General features: G+C 40.4%; 2 protein-coding genes across 10 annotated transcripts; one reads left to right on the top strand and one right to left on the bottom strand.

The window, feature by feature from the left end:
* The first annotated feature begins 173 nt into the window (after positions 1–173).
* Positions 174–8,945, top strand: LOC117229475 (clavesin-2). 2 transcript variants are annotated; one of them, XM_033485981.2, is made up of 6 exons: positions 174–402; positions 5,331–5,524; positions 5,870–6,074; positions 6,150–6,273; positions 6,487–6,699; positions 7,219–8,945. In XM_033485981.2, the coding sequence occupies exons 2-6, from the start codon at positions 5,365–5,367 to the stop codon at positions 7,924–7,926; spliced, it is 1,410 nt and encodes a 469-aa protein (XP_033341872.2). In that variant the 5' UTR covers positions 174–402; positions 5,331–5,364; the 3' UTR covers positions 7,927–8,945. The 2 variants fall into 2 exon arrangements, with proteins under 2 accessions (XP_033341872.2, XP_033341864.2); XM_033485973.2 differs by lacking the exon at positions 174–402 and adding an exon at positions 1,504–3,983.
* LOC117229452 (fatty-acid amide hydrolase 2) lies at positions 8,860–16,041 on the bottom strand. 8 transcript variants are annotated; one of them, XM_033485941.2, is made up of 8 exons: positions 13,532–13,740; positions 13,280–13,456; positions 12,155–12,362; positions 11,803–12,006; positions 11,201–11,728; positions 10,738–11,127; positions 10,055–10,237; positions 8,860–9,890 (listed from the first exon to the last, which is right to left on the bottom strand). In XM_033485941.2, exons 3-8 carry the CDS (start codon positions 12,356–12,358, stop codon positions 9,792–9,794), a joined length of 1,608 nt encoding a protein of 535 aa, XP_033341832.2. In that variant the 5' UTR covers positions 12,359–12,362; positions 13,280–13,456; positions 13,532–13,740; the 3' UTR covers positions 8,860–9,791. The 8 variants fall into 8 exon arrangements, with proteins under 8 accessions (XP_033341832.2, XP_033341838.2, XP_076379894.1 ...); XM_033485947.2 differs by lacking the exons at positions 13,280–13,456; positions 13,532–13,740 and adding an exon at positions 15,868–16,041; XM_076523779.1 differs by lacking the exons at positions 13,280–13,456; positions 13,532–13,740 and adding an exon at positions 14,336–15,198 and having other exon boundaries at positions 12,155–12,358.
* Between the last annotated feature and the right edge of the window lie 71 nt (positions 16,042–16,112).

The raw sequence follows: 16,112 nt of genomic DNA, 5'->3' as shown, positions 1-16,112 counted from the left end.
ATTAATTTCAATAAATTGAAAATAATACATATTGATATTTTAAAATAATTTTTACCGATTTAAGTCTGCATATCAATTTTCCTTGAGCACTTTTACCCAGGAAGAAATAAATGTTCAAGTTAGTAAGCGCAGACTCCGTGAGAGGGTTCACGTCAATGTTGAATGGGTGACAGTTTCGAAAGGACAGTTTGGCGCCGAACGTTTTCTATGCGTGGTTTCCTAGGATTGCCTATTGCTTCAGGTCTAATTTTTCCGCGGAGTCGTGCGTCAGTGTCCGCGAATGAGCGACGAGAAATAGCTCCTTTTGGTTTTCATATTCGACGAAGACGCGGTCAAGTTTGATGCCTCGTATGCGGTTACGGTCATCCGATACGATCTACGCTGTTGATGTAGCATAAACAGGTAACTATGCACTGCCAGTATGTACACCGCACATCAGCCAGGGAACGTAACACCTTTTATTGTGATCGACTTTTCGTGGCTGCGGATAATCTCCTGAACCTTGAACGTTCGCCTAATTCTATTCGCATTTTACATAAAAAATCATGATAAACCTTAACTCGGTATCGATTCTTCACAGTGGTCACAACGTGTCTGTCCCAAATTCGCCCTCATGGTTGTCAAAAGGACCAAAATGTTGGCGCACGATTTGTCTTCGTCATTCTCGATAACCATGACTCGTTCAATTGCACCGTCTACTTAAGATTGGTTAATCATAGTGTCTTAATTAGCGAGTCCGAGTTACATGACCTGTAATAACGTCGTTCTCGCGACTTCTTCCGACCGTAATTATTCTTCAAGTCGAAGCAACTATCGCGCACTTTCCATTTCGTCTTTCTGTTTGCATTGTGTCCTGGTAATTTCAAGTCTCCATCAGGGTGGAAGGCAAATCGATCAATGCCCCCAAAATTATTACGCCGCTGTATTTTGTTGTCACGATTAACATGTATCTGTTTACGATATGCAGATGATGGTCGCTTCCACGGCCAGTAGTTTTATATTCGTTATCACGAATTTTATAGTGGACGACAAACATCATGTCAAGGATATTTCTAACGTTTGAAAAGTAGTTGATACGATCTTAATAGAATCGTACGTTAACCAATGTTCTCAAGGACAACGCGCTTTTACGGGTTACTTTACAACTCTCAAGCTTGTAGTCACGACGATAACGAAAATCATCGCAACGCGATCAAAACCTCGAGAAATGGGTTGCAGCCACCTTTTACGGCGCCGAAAGAAAACCGGTAACTTCTGTCTTTTTCTTCGCCGCTGGCTTCTACCGTTATGTTGCGTAATCTATGGCGGCGTTACCCGAACAGATCTGTTTTCGTCCTTCGACAGAAACAAACGTACCGCAAACAGAAAAGAAACGAATCGGTAACTTGTACGCGATGCAGTTTCAAAACCACGTGATATTTTACAAACTGCTGTGGCGGTTCTTGTAACCGGCGTACGAAATGTAAGGTTATCCAAGATCAACTGTCTCGTTCGAATTTGTACGTAATCGAATCTCCAACAGGAATATACGATAATCTCCTATGATTCATTCGTGGATCGACCGATGCTTTAAATCGGCTGTAAACGTAGTTTCTTGGTTACATCGAATAATGTATGTAGGTTACTTGAAACGTATGCACTCCGGCGCGAGTAACTATGGATTACGTCGCTTAATCTAAACCGCGATATCGTTACAACGAGTCCTTGACGGAATCGATCGACGACGGTAGAATTGGATGGTTTCGCGCCATAAAACAAGATTTCATTCCTAGAGCCTACACACAGTTGCGTATCAATCGACGAATTGTTCGATAGATTGTATAACGTGTAGTGTCTGACTTAACATGTATAGTTAACGATAATCAGCATAGACATCCTATCTAATGCCTAAGAACTTATGAAACAGAAACGGAAAAGCGAAGTCGCCGGGAGAATTCGGGACACCAAGATACGGCCCTGCCGGAATACATTAGTTTCCGTAAATATGTTGCAACAGCTGTCGATTATTAGCATTTTATTAATACACGTTACAATGCAGTTCGTCGCGGTCATGACAAAACTATCGGCAACAAAATTTCAATATCTTTTGGATTTCGATATCGTCGTGTTACGGTTCACCGCATCACAATCCTCTTTATTTTCGCTGTACGGTCAACACGAAAACGTGCTTCGCTACGTTGTGTTTGAAATAATTGCGTGACTCGACGATTCGCTTGCAAATCACGGACAATCCCGCGACACGTTTGCCGAAGAATTGGGAGTTGCACGCAAGGTGACCGACAATTTGCGCCGTAAAAAAATTGTCGGACTCGGCCGTTTCCCTAGGTGTAGCTGTGGTTCGACCGAACTGACAAAAAACCGGACGCAAGACATTTGCTAGATTGATTTTTCTGATAAGTCTCGACCGCAGGTGTGCGACGAAGATGATCGAAGCTAATCGCACAAGCCCCGTTTATACACATGCGAGCCCCTTAAACGCTGCTATTTGCCGAGCGTTCGCGTCAACTATTATTCCGACTTGTTTGAAGTTGCTGCGATCTGTATCGGAAGTAAAAACTGCTCGCTCGGTCGGTAAAACAGATCCTAGAGTTCACAATTTACAAGGAAGACGTTTACAATCATATTTTGGATTGACGGACCCCATGGTAACTCTTGAAGTATAATTTTTAAAAATCTCAATATATATTCCCATGTCATTGATTGCTACTGATTTATGTATAATGTTATCAAACGTCCTGTACGTGTTTACATAAGAGATCAGAATTACGGGAGGAGCATAAATCATTGCATTACGAAGCCATAATTTATTGAGGTGAATTATGTAAATCCGTAAAGTGTCTTGGTTCGACTTTTGTAAAATATGGTAGCTTCACTGACGGCAGCATGTTTCCCCGTAATCCGTAACCTAAAGGGAGTTAGATGACCTGCGCTATCGTGGAAACGTGTCCCAGACAATGGCACCGGTGTCTTTGTTGTATTCAGTGGAACAAGTGATGCAATTGAATTTTATGCACCTGCCAGCAACGCTACTAGCGGACGCTCGCATTTTTGGGGGGACAGGTTTATATGATAGCGTAACAAGAACGATCGGATGAGTCAGCCGCACCGGTAACCGGCTTCGTCTCTCCCCAGTTCGTCCTTCTCGCACGTTCACGGTGCCCCTTTTCTACCATCGTCGTCGTTGCCTTTCAGTCATACCACCTTCCTTTCGGTTCTTCGTCCTTCTTCAGTTTACTAACCTTTCTTCTTCTCCAGTTTTACGTCGACACAGGTTATCCGCTATCTTCGTTCCTCCCGCCGCCGATAGCAGTACGCTTATCCTTTTTCAACTCGCTGCTTCCTTTCTCGATCTTATTCAATCCTAAAGTAGCGATGGGTGCGTTTGTCTTCTGTCCCGCGAGTTTTTCCATTTACATTACAATGTCCTTCCGAGTAGAAACAGGTGATCGTAAATTTTAAAAATTCTGGCCGATGTGGAAAATATTATGCGCTGTTTTTAGTTCAGAGGTTGGTAGTTGTTAGCGTCGATTCCGAAAATTTCCGGCGGTTGGACGAATTCGGTGCATCTCGAGTCGATCGCTGCGCCGATCCTTTTCCTTGTCCAACCGAGAGCACGATCATCTCGCCTTGAGTCGGTCTCGCTCGCTCCTTTATTTCCCAATGCTCTAACACTTTCGAGCGAATCGCAACAGGCGACTTCATTGCGTGCCGTTCGCTCGTGACCGCTCGAGCAACGAGGTTCCTCCGCCGCGTTCTTCCTTTGTCTCCGTTGTTCTCGAATTCGGATAAGACGCGTCCGAACCGTTCACCGAAAAATGACCAATCAGTGACTTGACGATCATTCTGTAATCCTACACGGTTGAATTTTCGGGGAAACTCAGCGTGACAGTGTGCAACAACAGAGTGACACAGACGGAAACGGAACACCGAGGGAAAGCCGAGACAGAAAACATCGTTTATTAGCCATCAAAGAATCATTCGATGTAAGTTATAATTACAACGGCCTGACATTTATCGCGCGTTCGAACACACGCACGTTGTAAATGATTCTTCGTGAAATCGGCTAATTAGCAGAATACCGGATGAGTGTTCTGTAATGCGTGAACGTTAGTGGAAGCAAAATAGTGTTTCATTATCTACACCGATAACATTAATGACTTTTCCATAGTACTATTCAATAGTGCCGTCCTCAGAACGGTAATTAATAGTTCACAGCATCATCAATCCGTTGTCATATTCAATTACGAGTTACTCGGCGCCAAAGGCCAGTAATTTCGGTGTTCGTACTTACGATGCATACGAGCGACTCGCGGGCCACATTTGAACTTGAAACGCACGAAATTATCTCCTTTTCTCCCTTTCCGTTATTGGGCGCCTTAGCAACATGCATTCGATCGGACTTCGCGGAATTAGAGTTCGTTTAATTGAATGTATTTGACCCGTAATGGAAGCTCAGAACTCTCTGCGAATAATACAATATAATTCTCAGACAGATTCGTCATACGCCAACGAGTTCCCGGCGAAGTAAAAGTCCAGTAAAGCGGTTACGTTAGCGAGCCGAGCGAACGAGTCCGAGACGTTGCGACTGAGCGGTGTTTCACCCAGAAGTGACTCATTCGCTGTACAACAGTGTCTTGTTTGAAGTTTTACTAATGAATGTTGCCTTTCATTCGTTGTTTAACACACATGCGCTCGATAATAAGGCTGGCATTTCAGTTATTCGAACGATCGGCAAAAGGCACAATATCGACAAGATAATTACGGAATAAATAGTTTATTCGTTTAGAAAATTGACAGAATACCTATAGAAAACCGTAATTACGTTTTCACAGTTTATCTCGCAGAAAATCGAAAGGAACTCGTATTCGTTATGGAACGACCCAATAAGTATCAGAGTATAGGACACGGATAAAATTCAGTTTCAAGCAATGTTTAAGCAGTTTCGTTGATGGAGATTGGTCGTTAATTATTATTGCGAAAGAGAACATGTCGAAGTTAAACTTCGGTCGAATAGTTTCTTTATTTGCTCGGTGGGAGCGCCTATTTTTACTTTTCCACGTTTGCGACACGCCTCGTCATCTATTTGCAAATATTGGTTCGTTATCGATTCGAAAACGATCGATGGGATTGTTAATGCCGTTTTCACAAATTGTTGATCCTTGACCGTAATATGACTGTGTTCGCAATAACTGTCGATCCTATTCTGGACACTTGAATGTCATTAGTCCAGAGTGTTTATGGCGAGGCGGACAGTTATTATGACCGACCAGATACTTTAGCGCTGATCTCCAGAAAAACAGGGTGTAATGACCGTTCGTAAATTGTTACAGAGATCCGTGGCAAAACAAGGGACGGGTTAACGAGATGTCCGAGTACTGCGAGTACATGTGGGACCCCACAAGGGGTCACACGAGCGCCGCTCTGGCACGGAGCATTTACGAGGAGGAGGCCAGGTTCGACAAACGTGACAAGAAACTGGCCATTAAGACCGTCAGGGCGATCTTGCGAGAAATGCCGGATGTAGGTAAGACTGCAAAAACATCTCGCAGATCCCTCCTGGCCAATAACATTATCCAATCTTTTTATCTGGCCGTTCCGCCATTCGCAGCAACTGTTTATGACCGATATCTAATTACGCGTGTCTTCGAAACACTACCGACGGCGGACATCGTACATCCCGGTCCGTTAACCATGATAAAGCGCCGTCTTGTTTCGTGCAAGCAAATGAACCTAACGCGGCGCCGAAGGAGTGTCTGATTCGCTTTCATAGCGTCGATCCTCGAATTTCCGGCATAATATCCGTGTTCGAGCGGCTTCCTGCCGGTCATTTTTCACGCTAGGCATTACAATGACCTGTCCTTGCTCCTAGACATGAAGCAGTGCACGGACGAATATATTACGCGTTTCCTGCTGGCCCGGAAGTATCGGACGGAGCAGGCTGCTGCCCTGATAGCCGCTTATCAGGCGCAAGTAGCACATCGACAGGATATCTTCGGCAATCTAACGGCGAGGGACCCGGCTCTGCAACGGGCGCTGCGCGCTGGTATACCGGGCGTGCTTCCGGCCCGCGATAGGTACTGATATCCTCGATCGTTTAGATTCAACTTCGGTTTTTACACCGCTTAATTACCATTTTTCATATGTTTCAGGAAAGGCAGATGCGTGTTAGTGATTTTAGCCTCTCAGTGGGATCCCGTGTCGATTCCAGCACTGTCAGTGCAGAGAGCTCTCTTTCTGGTGCTTGAAATTCTGATTCAAGATCCTAGAAATCAGGTATTATTATTTTGGCACACACCCAGTTTCTCGTCGGTCGCATCACTTTGTAAAATACAAAGGATTTTTCGCCTATTCGTTGTTGTCTTAAATGCAGAAAATCCGCAGTTGATCCGATATTGTGCTGGTAATTCAACGCTGTAGTATAAAGGACAGTATAAAGGACAAAGATCTTCGACGTACCGACTAACGGCGCTCCAATTTCTTTTCCAGCAATCCGGTTTCGTCGCTGTGGTAGATTGGAGCGGATTCTCCTTGCGACAGGGCGGTGCCTTGGGCGCAGCGGCACTGCGGAACTTAATAGCCGCTCTTCGTGGTCGATTTCCGGCCAGATTCAAAGCTATTCACTTCCTGTCGGCGCCGCTCTACGTCCAGGCCACCTTGGCCCTCGTGAAACCCTTCTTGGATGAAAAAACCAGGAACAAGGTAGGGTCAACTTCTTGATCAATATTTCGCGTTCTTATTACATCGTTCATGTATTACTTTATCTATCGAATTCGTTTTATTTTTCTTCGAGCATTACTGGTCTCCTTTTAGCCTGATTTCTGCACTATTATCTCGGTCTAGTGCATGGTACAACCAATTCTCCATTCGATACTTTTGGACAATTAATAAATTAATTAATTTAATTTACTAATTTAATTAATTAAATTAATTTTATTTTTGGACAATTGATAAACCTTTTAAGAAATCAAAATTCAATTCTAAAGGATAAATATGGGGACACAGTGAGAAACAAATCGGGTTGCCATAGCTGAAAAACAAACACGGTTTTACAGATGCACATCTAGATAAAGTGGAGTTAAATATTGACTGGAAGATAATTGGAGGTTGCATAGCATAAATCCTGTTGCAAGATTGGTTCACTATAGTCTTGTTTTCTCGTTGTAAGAGACTAAACGCGACTTCTCGGCTTATGAATTTTTGTACGAATGATTCCGACAGATCTATCTCCATGGGAACAATTTGAGTACGCTGCACGAGCACCTTCCTACTGACATTCTGCCAGCAGAATTGGGTGGCACGGGGCCAGCATTCAATCCAGGACTATGGGCAGACCCAGTCATCCATTCAGCAATGAAGGACGATGATCTGACTACCATAAAAAAGGAGAAAGAGCAGGCTGAGAATGGAGATGGTAGAATGTGTGATAAAAAGTTGGTGGAATCTAGAAATGAAGAGAACCATAGGAAGAACGAGGCGAGCAGCATAGAATCTAGTAATGGTGTGAACAGAGAAAATGGAAGGCGATTTTTTAATCCTTTTGGAAGTTCCATGAAGAATCAGTCCGTTAAAAAGCCCGGGGCTAACGTAGAATTGAATTTAATTAACCATAGTAACTCAGAAGAGATGGAAGAAGGTAGAAGGGGAAGTAGAACGATAAGGAAAGATGAGGATCCCTACTGTCAGACTAGAGATAGAATGTTAAACAATGGAAATAGTGATTACTTCAGTAATAAAAAGGAGTTGTACAATGACGCGCAGGATAATCTACTAACGTATCGACCGGAGACGAATTCTAATGACTATGAGACTTCGAATAGGATAGATAGCGATGACAGTAAAGAAAATTCATTGGATAATAGATCAGAAAATGCTCTTATTGATACTAGGGGCGAGGTACCTTCTGAAGAAACGAATCTCATAACGTAATCCTGTGGACGCATTAGTTTCTAAAGTGTGAATTCATTGAGTACTTAAGCAGAACTTTTATACGATATATTAGCTCGATATACGATGACCAGAGTAATGAAACTTCCCATAGATTTTTGATGAAACGAACAAGATAATATAGCTGTAGAATTTTTTGATAGACTTTAAGAAGTACCTTGTGATATGGTAAACGTTATTTTTAATGTATTTAAATATTCATGAGGCTTTTATATTCCTCTCATATATAAAATATTCTCTTATTGGTATCGACGTATTAGAATACGTAAAGTAATCAATTTCTTCAATTTTATTGTTTTTAAAATTGATTTGATCATTAAAGATTTGTCTACATACTAGAGTCGTGAATGTGAATAAGAATATCATTTTTACAGATTTGTACTTACATTTTTTAAAACGAGTTTCCGCGACAAACAATTTTTATAATAGTATTGTATATATGTATTAAATTATTTATTCATCTCAACTGTATCATGAAATTAAGGATCTCTTATTATATATATACATATTTTTTAAGATCGATAGGAAACGTATCCTCAACGGAAAATGTATTTTACTTATTAAGAATCTCTCTATGAATTGTCTCTCGTTTTGTGACAATATCAAGAAAACTTCAAGGAACACAAAAAGTGTTATGTATATTGATAAAAAGTGTAAAGTATTAATTGCAGCGAAATATTTTGTTACATTTATGTTAGTATAAAGCAGTACTCCTTCCATGCGCCCTTTCGTCGAAGCGGGCAGCAGCGATACGATAATAAATTTCTCCATCATTCCTGTCGTGTTGCGCGGCGGTAGGTACACGATTTTCCTCCGGTGTACAGAGCACTGGTATAAGACACGCATTATTATACGTGGAACTAACTAAATTCTACGTCGAGAATTACACTTTTATTAAAATGAAAAATCATGATAGAATAATGGAATAAAAATTTATTATTTTAATACATAAAATATATATGTATATGATTTTAACAGCAATACACATTATAAACATAGAATCTTTTTATAATACCTTTCATTGCTGAAAATACCGTACTACTTACAATACTTTTTCTATTCCTCATCTTGTCCGCACTTTCATACATACATACATGCACCCCCCTTCCTCCACCCTCAATATATTACTTTTCCATGCCTTCTGTTTAAAATCGTATGAAAATAGAAAATCCTACGTAGAGATCTATGATGAGGTATATAAAAAACGGTAGTCAAATGTAATGCAACAGTTTGCTTATGTACAAATGTTATTATACATATATCCTGTGGACACTGATCTTTAATTACAAAAAAAATCGTTCGACATAAATTTATAAATATAAATATGTATATGCAGTTACGAAAATTATGTACGTTCTCTTTATTCGAAATCTAATTTCGAAACGTACAATTCAGTTTGATTATAATACCGCGCTTGACGAAATGCAATGTTAGTCGATTATAGAACCGACAGTGACTTCTATATTTCTTATATTATTAATAACGGGGAAACGACAGTATTGGTGCAGTCAGTATGTGAAAATAAATGTTTTTTTCATGGTAATGTTTATATCCGAATATACAATTCAGAAACGTTATTGTAAACGGTATTTAAACATTCATATTAATACAGAAACAACTATGACTGATTTTTATATTCACAGTCATAATGTACTTCCCTCCCTCTCGTTGTGTATTCATAAATATATTCAACAAAAGTCATTCAGAAGCAGACATTATACTTTTTCAATACCAGAGTTTGTACTGTACTGTTACGAAATTACAAGAGTAGAAATTTCTTGTACCGAAAGATAGCGATGACTGAGTTGTGGTTTCGCGCTCGCATTATTGTCTAGTAGACAGAAAGTTTAAGCTAGGATTGCCGGCGAAACCCATCCTCCGAAACGTCGCTCCAATACTTCTGCCACTGCTATTGTTAAACGATCTTGATACAAACCACCGATGACCTATTGGAGATGAAATTATTGCATTAAAAATTCTGCAGACTTTTATGTTGCATTTAGCGCAATTGAAATATTATTTCAGTTATTGAAATGAGTCGAATGTTGTGATGAGAATTGTTGAACAAGTAAAATGAAACCACAGTGACTGTATATGTGGCAGCACATACCTGAATGCCAATAGGAAGCCCTTGCGCGTTTAATCCTAACGGGCAAGTAGTGGCGGGCAAGCCTAGTACATTAAAAATCGCAGTGTATGAAAAATTGAATGGCTTAATGAGCGGTTCATGGTGCATCGGTGCAGCAGTTGGATGTGTCGGATACAAAAATATACCGTCCTCTCCCAAAATGTCCTATAATAAATGTTGATGATTAAACATGTGATAGCATCAGCGGCAAGAAAAGAAGAAAATCCGAATGTTTTGTAAAGAAACTGGAAACATGCTTCCTAACAAGTTAAATGACTGCTTTTCTCATATCGGCTACATCGGGTTCGTAAAAGACGCTATAGCGGATAGAAGAATCGCATTCTGCATGCAAGAGGAAAATTCTCTGCTACTAACTAGGAGAACACATTATACCATGGAAGACTAGCAGCGGTCAGACCAGAGAAAGAAATCACGTCCTTTAACAAAGGGTATAATAACCCGTAATTCGATTGTAAGAATGAATCATTACTCTTGATATCTTGCGCGATATTTTGTAAAGCAAGGCGAAGAAGAGGGGGGCCAATTCCAATCCTAATTGCATTATGAGCACTTATGAATTGGAGGTATTACAAAATTCTATGTAGAAAGGCAAGAATTCATTGACATATACTATAGAACGCTTGACATCAAACGTGGTATCGTACCTGAAATTCCTGACTGAGTTCCTTACTTTCTTGGATCAGTTGAGTATGTTTCTTGCTCCCATATTTCACAGCGAACCTTTCGAACATGGCAGTGAAAAGTGCTATCAACGTATGATTGCTTATGAAGAGCATCCACTTCAATAACTCCCACCAAATGTTAATGTGACCTTTCCGATTGGTCAGTTCGTACAAGAAGTTTTTCTCGTCTTTGCAAGTCATGTTCGCCGTCCAAAGAGTGATGCTCTTCTTCATTTTCTTAATATCGACCTTGGTGGCATTAACCTTATGTGCCATTTTGAGATAACGGATCACATCCTTCATGGCCGTCTTTATCTCTGGGTCTACCGGTGACGTCAAGTACTGACCGCCATCCTCTTCCATATAATAGAACTAAATTGAAATATATATGTACATAATGTATTCTGAACAATTATTGACAAAAAATGTTATTTTGCATTCATACCTTAATTTTCGAAATGTCTACATTTTCATTTAAACGTAAAAGGTATGCATTCTTGTTTGCAAGAACTTTTAAAGTAGGCTTCAAATCTTGAGCGTATCTACACATGGGACCAATGGCGAGCAATTGTGCTTGGTCCTCGCTGTGAGTGCTTGGATACTGACCATCGTTTGAAACAATGCCTTTCGAAGGTTTATGTCCGAAAATTCCGTTGAAAAAACTTGGCATGCGAATGGAACCTCCAATATCCGAACCGATTCCCAATGGCGAGCCAGCTGCCGCTTGTATGCAGCCCTCGCCTCCTGACGAGCCTCCAACAATGTGCCTGGTGTTGTACGGATTTTTTGTAGTACCATATAAACAGTTACTACTTTCCCACCACATCGCTAACTCTGAAATATTTGTTGTGGCAAGGGGGATTGCTCCTGCGGCTCTCATTAAATTTATTGCTTCCGCGTCACGTTCGGCAACTACGTGTTTACGAGCAACTAGACCAGCTGTTTGCTTCATGTTCGCTATTCCTATACAGTCCTGTAAACAATTTTTAGATTGTATTTATTGATGTAGACAGTGTATAGATGTAGTGCTTGCTGATGCAAATTTACCTTTGTTGTGAAAGGCACTCCAAAAAAGGGTTTCTCCTCAGCTAATACTTGCAGTGACGGAGCATTTTCAGATCTTAAGAGTTCATCACACTTTCGTGCATCTTCTAGAGCATCTTCAAAGCGATCCTCCACTACACAATTTAACACGGGTTGAATTTCCTTTATTCTATCTATATATGATTGTACTACACTCTCTGAAGTCAACTATAAAGACAAAATGGCACTTGTAATTAATTATTATGTATCATTTCACCTACAGAATATTACACAAAGCAACATGGTTTTAATATTTATTATTCCAAACCTATTCTTTTCTTAGATAGCATATAAATATTTAAATACTTTTTCTCACCTGTTTATTCCTAATTTTACATGCTAAGGCTGTTGCACTATTTAACAAAGTTAGGTCCTTTATAGGAGGCTGATGGTCAGCAGGACCTTTTATCAAGGCAATAAATTTAATTATGTGTCTGACTGTAAACTCGAGCAGTCGGTGGATCACATTCAATATCTGTCTGGATTGCATTTTTTTAGGATTTTTAGTTTTGCTAGACATCTATCTGAAATACAAACAAGTAGTCAATAATTAGTGATAGCTAAATTATCGGTATCGAAAATCGGTGAAACGCAAATTCGAGTGCAATGCATACTCCTTGACATAATTAAATACAATATTTATTTTTAATGTATTATTTACACCGTCGAAGAGCGAAAAGATTTTTTTTTTCATCACGTTCAAGCATGAGGAAAGCATAACAAAGTATTCACCGTTCCGTTCTTGTCCGCTTGCGTAAGCCGGGTAACGTTTATTTTCGAGAATTACGTTATTCTAACGATCACTTTTGAGCCGGTATTAAGTACACAAAGCGCATACGAAATACTGTATCATCCACAGGACGGATACGTGTAACCGTAGAACGTTGTGTTCTAAACAGTAATTTTCGTTAAGAAAATCTAATTGCAGAGACCGATATAATAATCTGAGCTCTTTGTATTATGAAAAACATTTTAATAGTCTAGAGTCCAGATGATGTGCAATTATTCTTCAACGAGGATTAAAGGTTGCGTATAACGCACTTTAAAGATAACTGCTCCGAACGCAATTGTGCTAATTCTATGCAAATAACAGTGTGAGATAGTCACAATGCGAAAGTAAGGAGGTACATATATACACGTTCCATCTAATATGAATCATCCAATCATCTTCTTCAGCACTGTTATTTGTTCTCATAACATCTAATAAACTAATATTTACTTAATTCGGACGACGTTAGCCGAAGGATACGTACAGAGGCTAACAAGAAAAACAATCATTTCCAGGTTCCGACGGTATGGAAACATTTATCCCTCAGCGTATACGAACATTTTCGTCATTATGTCGTTTAATAGCCGTTGAAAGAGGTCACCGTATCACGTAGCCCGTAGCCCGTGATGGCACGTAATTGAATGAAACATATTCTCGTAATTGAATACATACCTCGAGGAATTCTAATTGCTAGCAGTTGAATTCGTCGGATTCGGCCGATAAACAATGTCGCGATACACCGGAATAATATTTATCGGTTGTCTAGACTAGACCATCTGTACCCCCTTCGACCACGCAATCCGACTACATTGCTCATGCATTGCTCTGTCTGGCGGATTAATTGACGACCTTGAATCCGGAATGAATCGAGTTTAGTGTTTTTTATGGGGAGACACGCACCGGTGTTTATCGATTGACACATACTGTGAAGCCGTCGCTCGAATTTCGACGTAAATTCCACGCGCTGCTGGAGAAATAATTAAGTAATTGAAATAGCCACGCACGAAGGCTGTTTGAAACGCACACACCGCGTGAGTTTTAACCGCGATCGCTTGGCCGGAGGTCATTTGCGGCGCATTTTTAGTGAACGCAGCTGTGTGGAGGCCTCCGCGACAGGGCGAATGAAAACATAACTAAAAAAAATCAGTGTTTTCGTAAGCGAAACGCATCGTTTCTTGGTAAATATGCAGCTTAGAGGAGCCCCTTCCAACATCACCGTTCCAAACAACTTCTTCCTATACGTAATAGGTGTCCTCTTCTAGTTTTTGAAATCTTGTATCTAATAGGGAAATGTGGTTTCGCGGTGGCTCCCTTAAACCGCTTATTTTGCCTGTTTCAATTCAAACGAAGCGCCGCGATTCCATGTGAGTTTGACAATATTCATTCGACCGGAAGTCATTCGCGGCGCATTTCAGGCAAATGGTGTCACTTGTGTCGGGCCGTCGGGCGTTTTCCATCCGTCGGAAGGAAGCTAGCCGTGAAGTAACTAACGTAACACAAGAAGGTCAATGGGTTTGGTCGATAATCGGAAAAGATAAATTATCAAACGCGACCGAACAGGCCGTCGATTGATCTTACGATAGCGATCCAGGATCGCAACCGCTTAATCACATGTGCAAAGTACGTCTTGTATACCTGGACATATTCTACAGAAAAACTTGACCGTCAATAATAAATTATTCATCTGTGTTATTTGCTCTTATGCATGAGATTATAACTTTGTTGTACCTTGAGCTTGCATCTAAACGACGTGTTTATCGAAGCGCAAACGTCTCTAGAGTGTTGTAGGAATCTTCTGAGGCTAGTTAATCAATTTTAAACTCGTCTCTGAGGAATATTGAACCGGTACTACGTTGAAATGTACGTTGAATGTTGATCGAGTTCGACCGTCTGGTGTTTTTCGGCACGTTCGCTTACTTACGGCAGAATTTGATAGAAAAACTCGCAAGATCGACACGGGCGGATCTAATTAGTATCGTCCGTCACCTGGCCGATCCGAAAGTGTTCACCGGCAACGCGATGTTGTCGACTGATACTACTCTACTCGCGAGCTTTGCTATTTGCTTACACCTTTGCCGGCATCGACACACTGTACGGGATACGCGCAATCGCTATAGTTGCTCCGACGCCTGGAACTTACGACCTTTTATGCGCCGGGTAGATATGTATGTATTTGACGGGTTGGGGATAGGCAGTAAGATGGCGGCCAGGTAGTCACAAGAACAATACACTCTGGAATTTGATATTCAACTGGCTTCAATATCTATTATCAATTCATTAAGATTCAAGACCACGCAATAATGGCGATATTATTTATTAATTAGCCCTTTGATGTTTAACTCTCCGCTGTATCCGCAACGTACACAGAATGATTTCAATCATACAAAAGAAAGCTTAAGTTTATCAACTGTTGGTATCCATAAACGGTATCCACAAATGGTATCTTGAATTTATATTTAACATATAGGAACGAAGTAACATTTTACATTGCAAACATATGAGCAATGAATTTAAGTATCGTTGGGTTTTCAGTAACCGGCTAGTGAAGGTAGTTTTCAATCAGTTTCACGCGATAAGAACTTCGTGGTTCAGAAAATTGTCGAGAGACAATTGAACTAGAGTCATTGTTACCGCTTCTATTTACCAGGTTTGTTAAGCTCCATGTAATATATATATCTACTGTCCGTTTGAATTGTCGCGCTCGATTGACAGCTCCAATGGTCAACTTCACGCGATACTCGGCAGTATGCCTGACAGTTTTATCTTTCTAGCACATAGACAAGTACGGGCGACGAGAAGGTATAAAATATCATAGTTTTAGTTTTGGAAAAAAATCTCTTTTCAAATTTTTCCAAATAAAAGACGAATGTATTTCTTTTTCTAAAAATAATTTCACAAAATGTATTAATATAAAATGTATCAATATAATATAATTTTAAGAAAGAATAAGTGAAACTGTTCCCGACACTGTTCTTCGAATTTTTCATTTCAAATTACCGTTGTCGAGACGCGTCATTATATAGTCTACAAGGTATTAACAATCGCAGCTGCTAAATATCACGATCGTATGTCCGCAGTTCGAGTTACATACTAATATGACGAATAATTCGAATTACAGATGTTTGTATAACATAGCGCGTAACGTAACGCTGAATATTATTATCTTATACCGGTTTTCGAGTTACCGTGTTCCGACGGTGTTGGTTGTGCCGACACGAAAACCACTGGCACGAAAGAACTCCATCGGAAGTATTTCTTACCTGGTTTTCACGCGATCGTTTACCTTCCGGAGCAGTAACCGCTGGTAGAAAGCTTCAGCAACACATTTTCGTAATGATAATTTTGATAAAATCGTACACAAACAAAGATTGACTTCTCCACTGGAACTAGTGAAAGTTATCAACTTGAGGTTCGTCCAGTGACTGATTTTCGAAAGCAGCCCAGATGGCGTCCCGGTCAACTCGAGCCGGAGAGGGGGGCAAAGAGAGTAATGGCGTCAATGTGC

The sequence above is a fragment of the Megalopta genalis genome, chromosome 1 (genome assembly GCF_051020955.1).
Source record: "Megalopta genalis isolate 19385.01 chromosome 1, iyMegGena1_principal, whole genome shotgun sequence".
In the NCBI taxonomy this organism is placed as follows: domain Eukaryota; kingdom Metazoa; phylum Arthropoda; class Insecta; order Hymenoptera; family Halictidae; genus Megalopta; species Megalopta genalis.
This window is presented reverse-complemented; position numbering and strand designations above follow the sequence as displayed.

Coding starts and splice junctions, on each gene's coding strand:
- LOC117229475 (XM_033485981.2), top strand. CDS start 5,365: ATGTCCGAGTACTGCGAGTACATGTGGGACCCCACAAGGGGTCACACG. Junction 6,274..6,486: donor TTCAAGATCCTAGAAATCAG/GTATTATTATTT, acceptor TTTCTTTTCCAG/CAATCCGGTTTCGTCGCTGT. Junction 6,700..7,218: donor ATGAAAAAACCAGGAACAAG/GTAGGGTCAACT, acceptor TGATTCCGACAG/ATCTATCTCCATGGGAACAA.
- LOC117229452 (XM_033485947.2), bottom strand. CDS start 12,358: ATGTCTAGCAAAACTAAAAATCCTAAAAAAATGCAATCCAGACAGATA. Junction 12,007..12,154: donor GTAAAATTAGGAATAAACAG/GTGAGAAAAAGT, acceptor TTGTCTTTATAG/TTGACTTCAGAGAGTGTAGT. Junction 9,891..10,054: donor GGCTTCCTATTGGCATTCAG/GTATGTGCTGCC, acceptor CATCTCCAATAG/GTCATCGGTGGTTTGTATCA.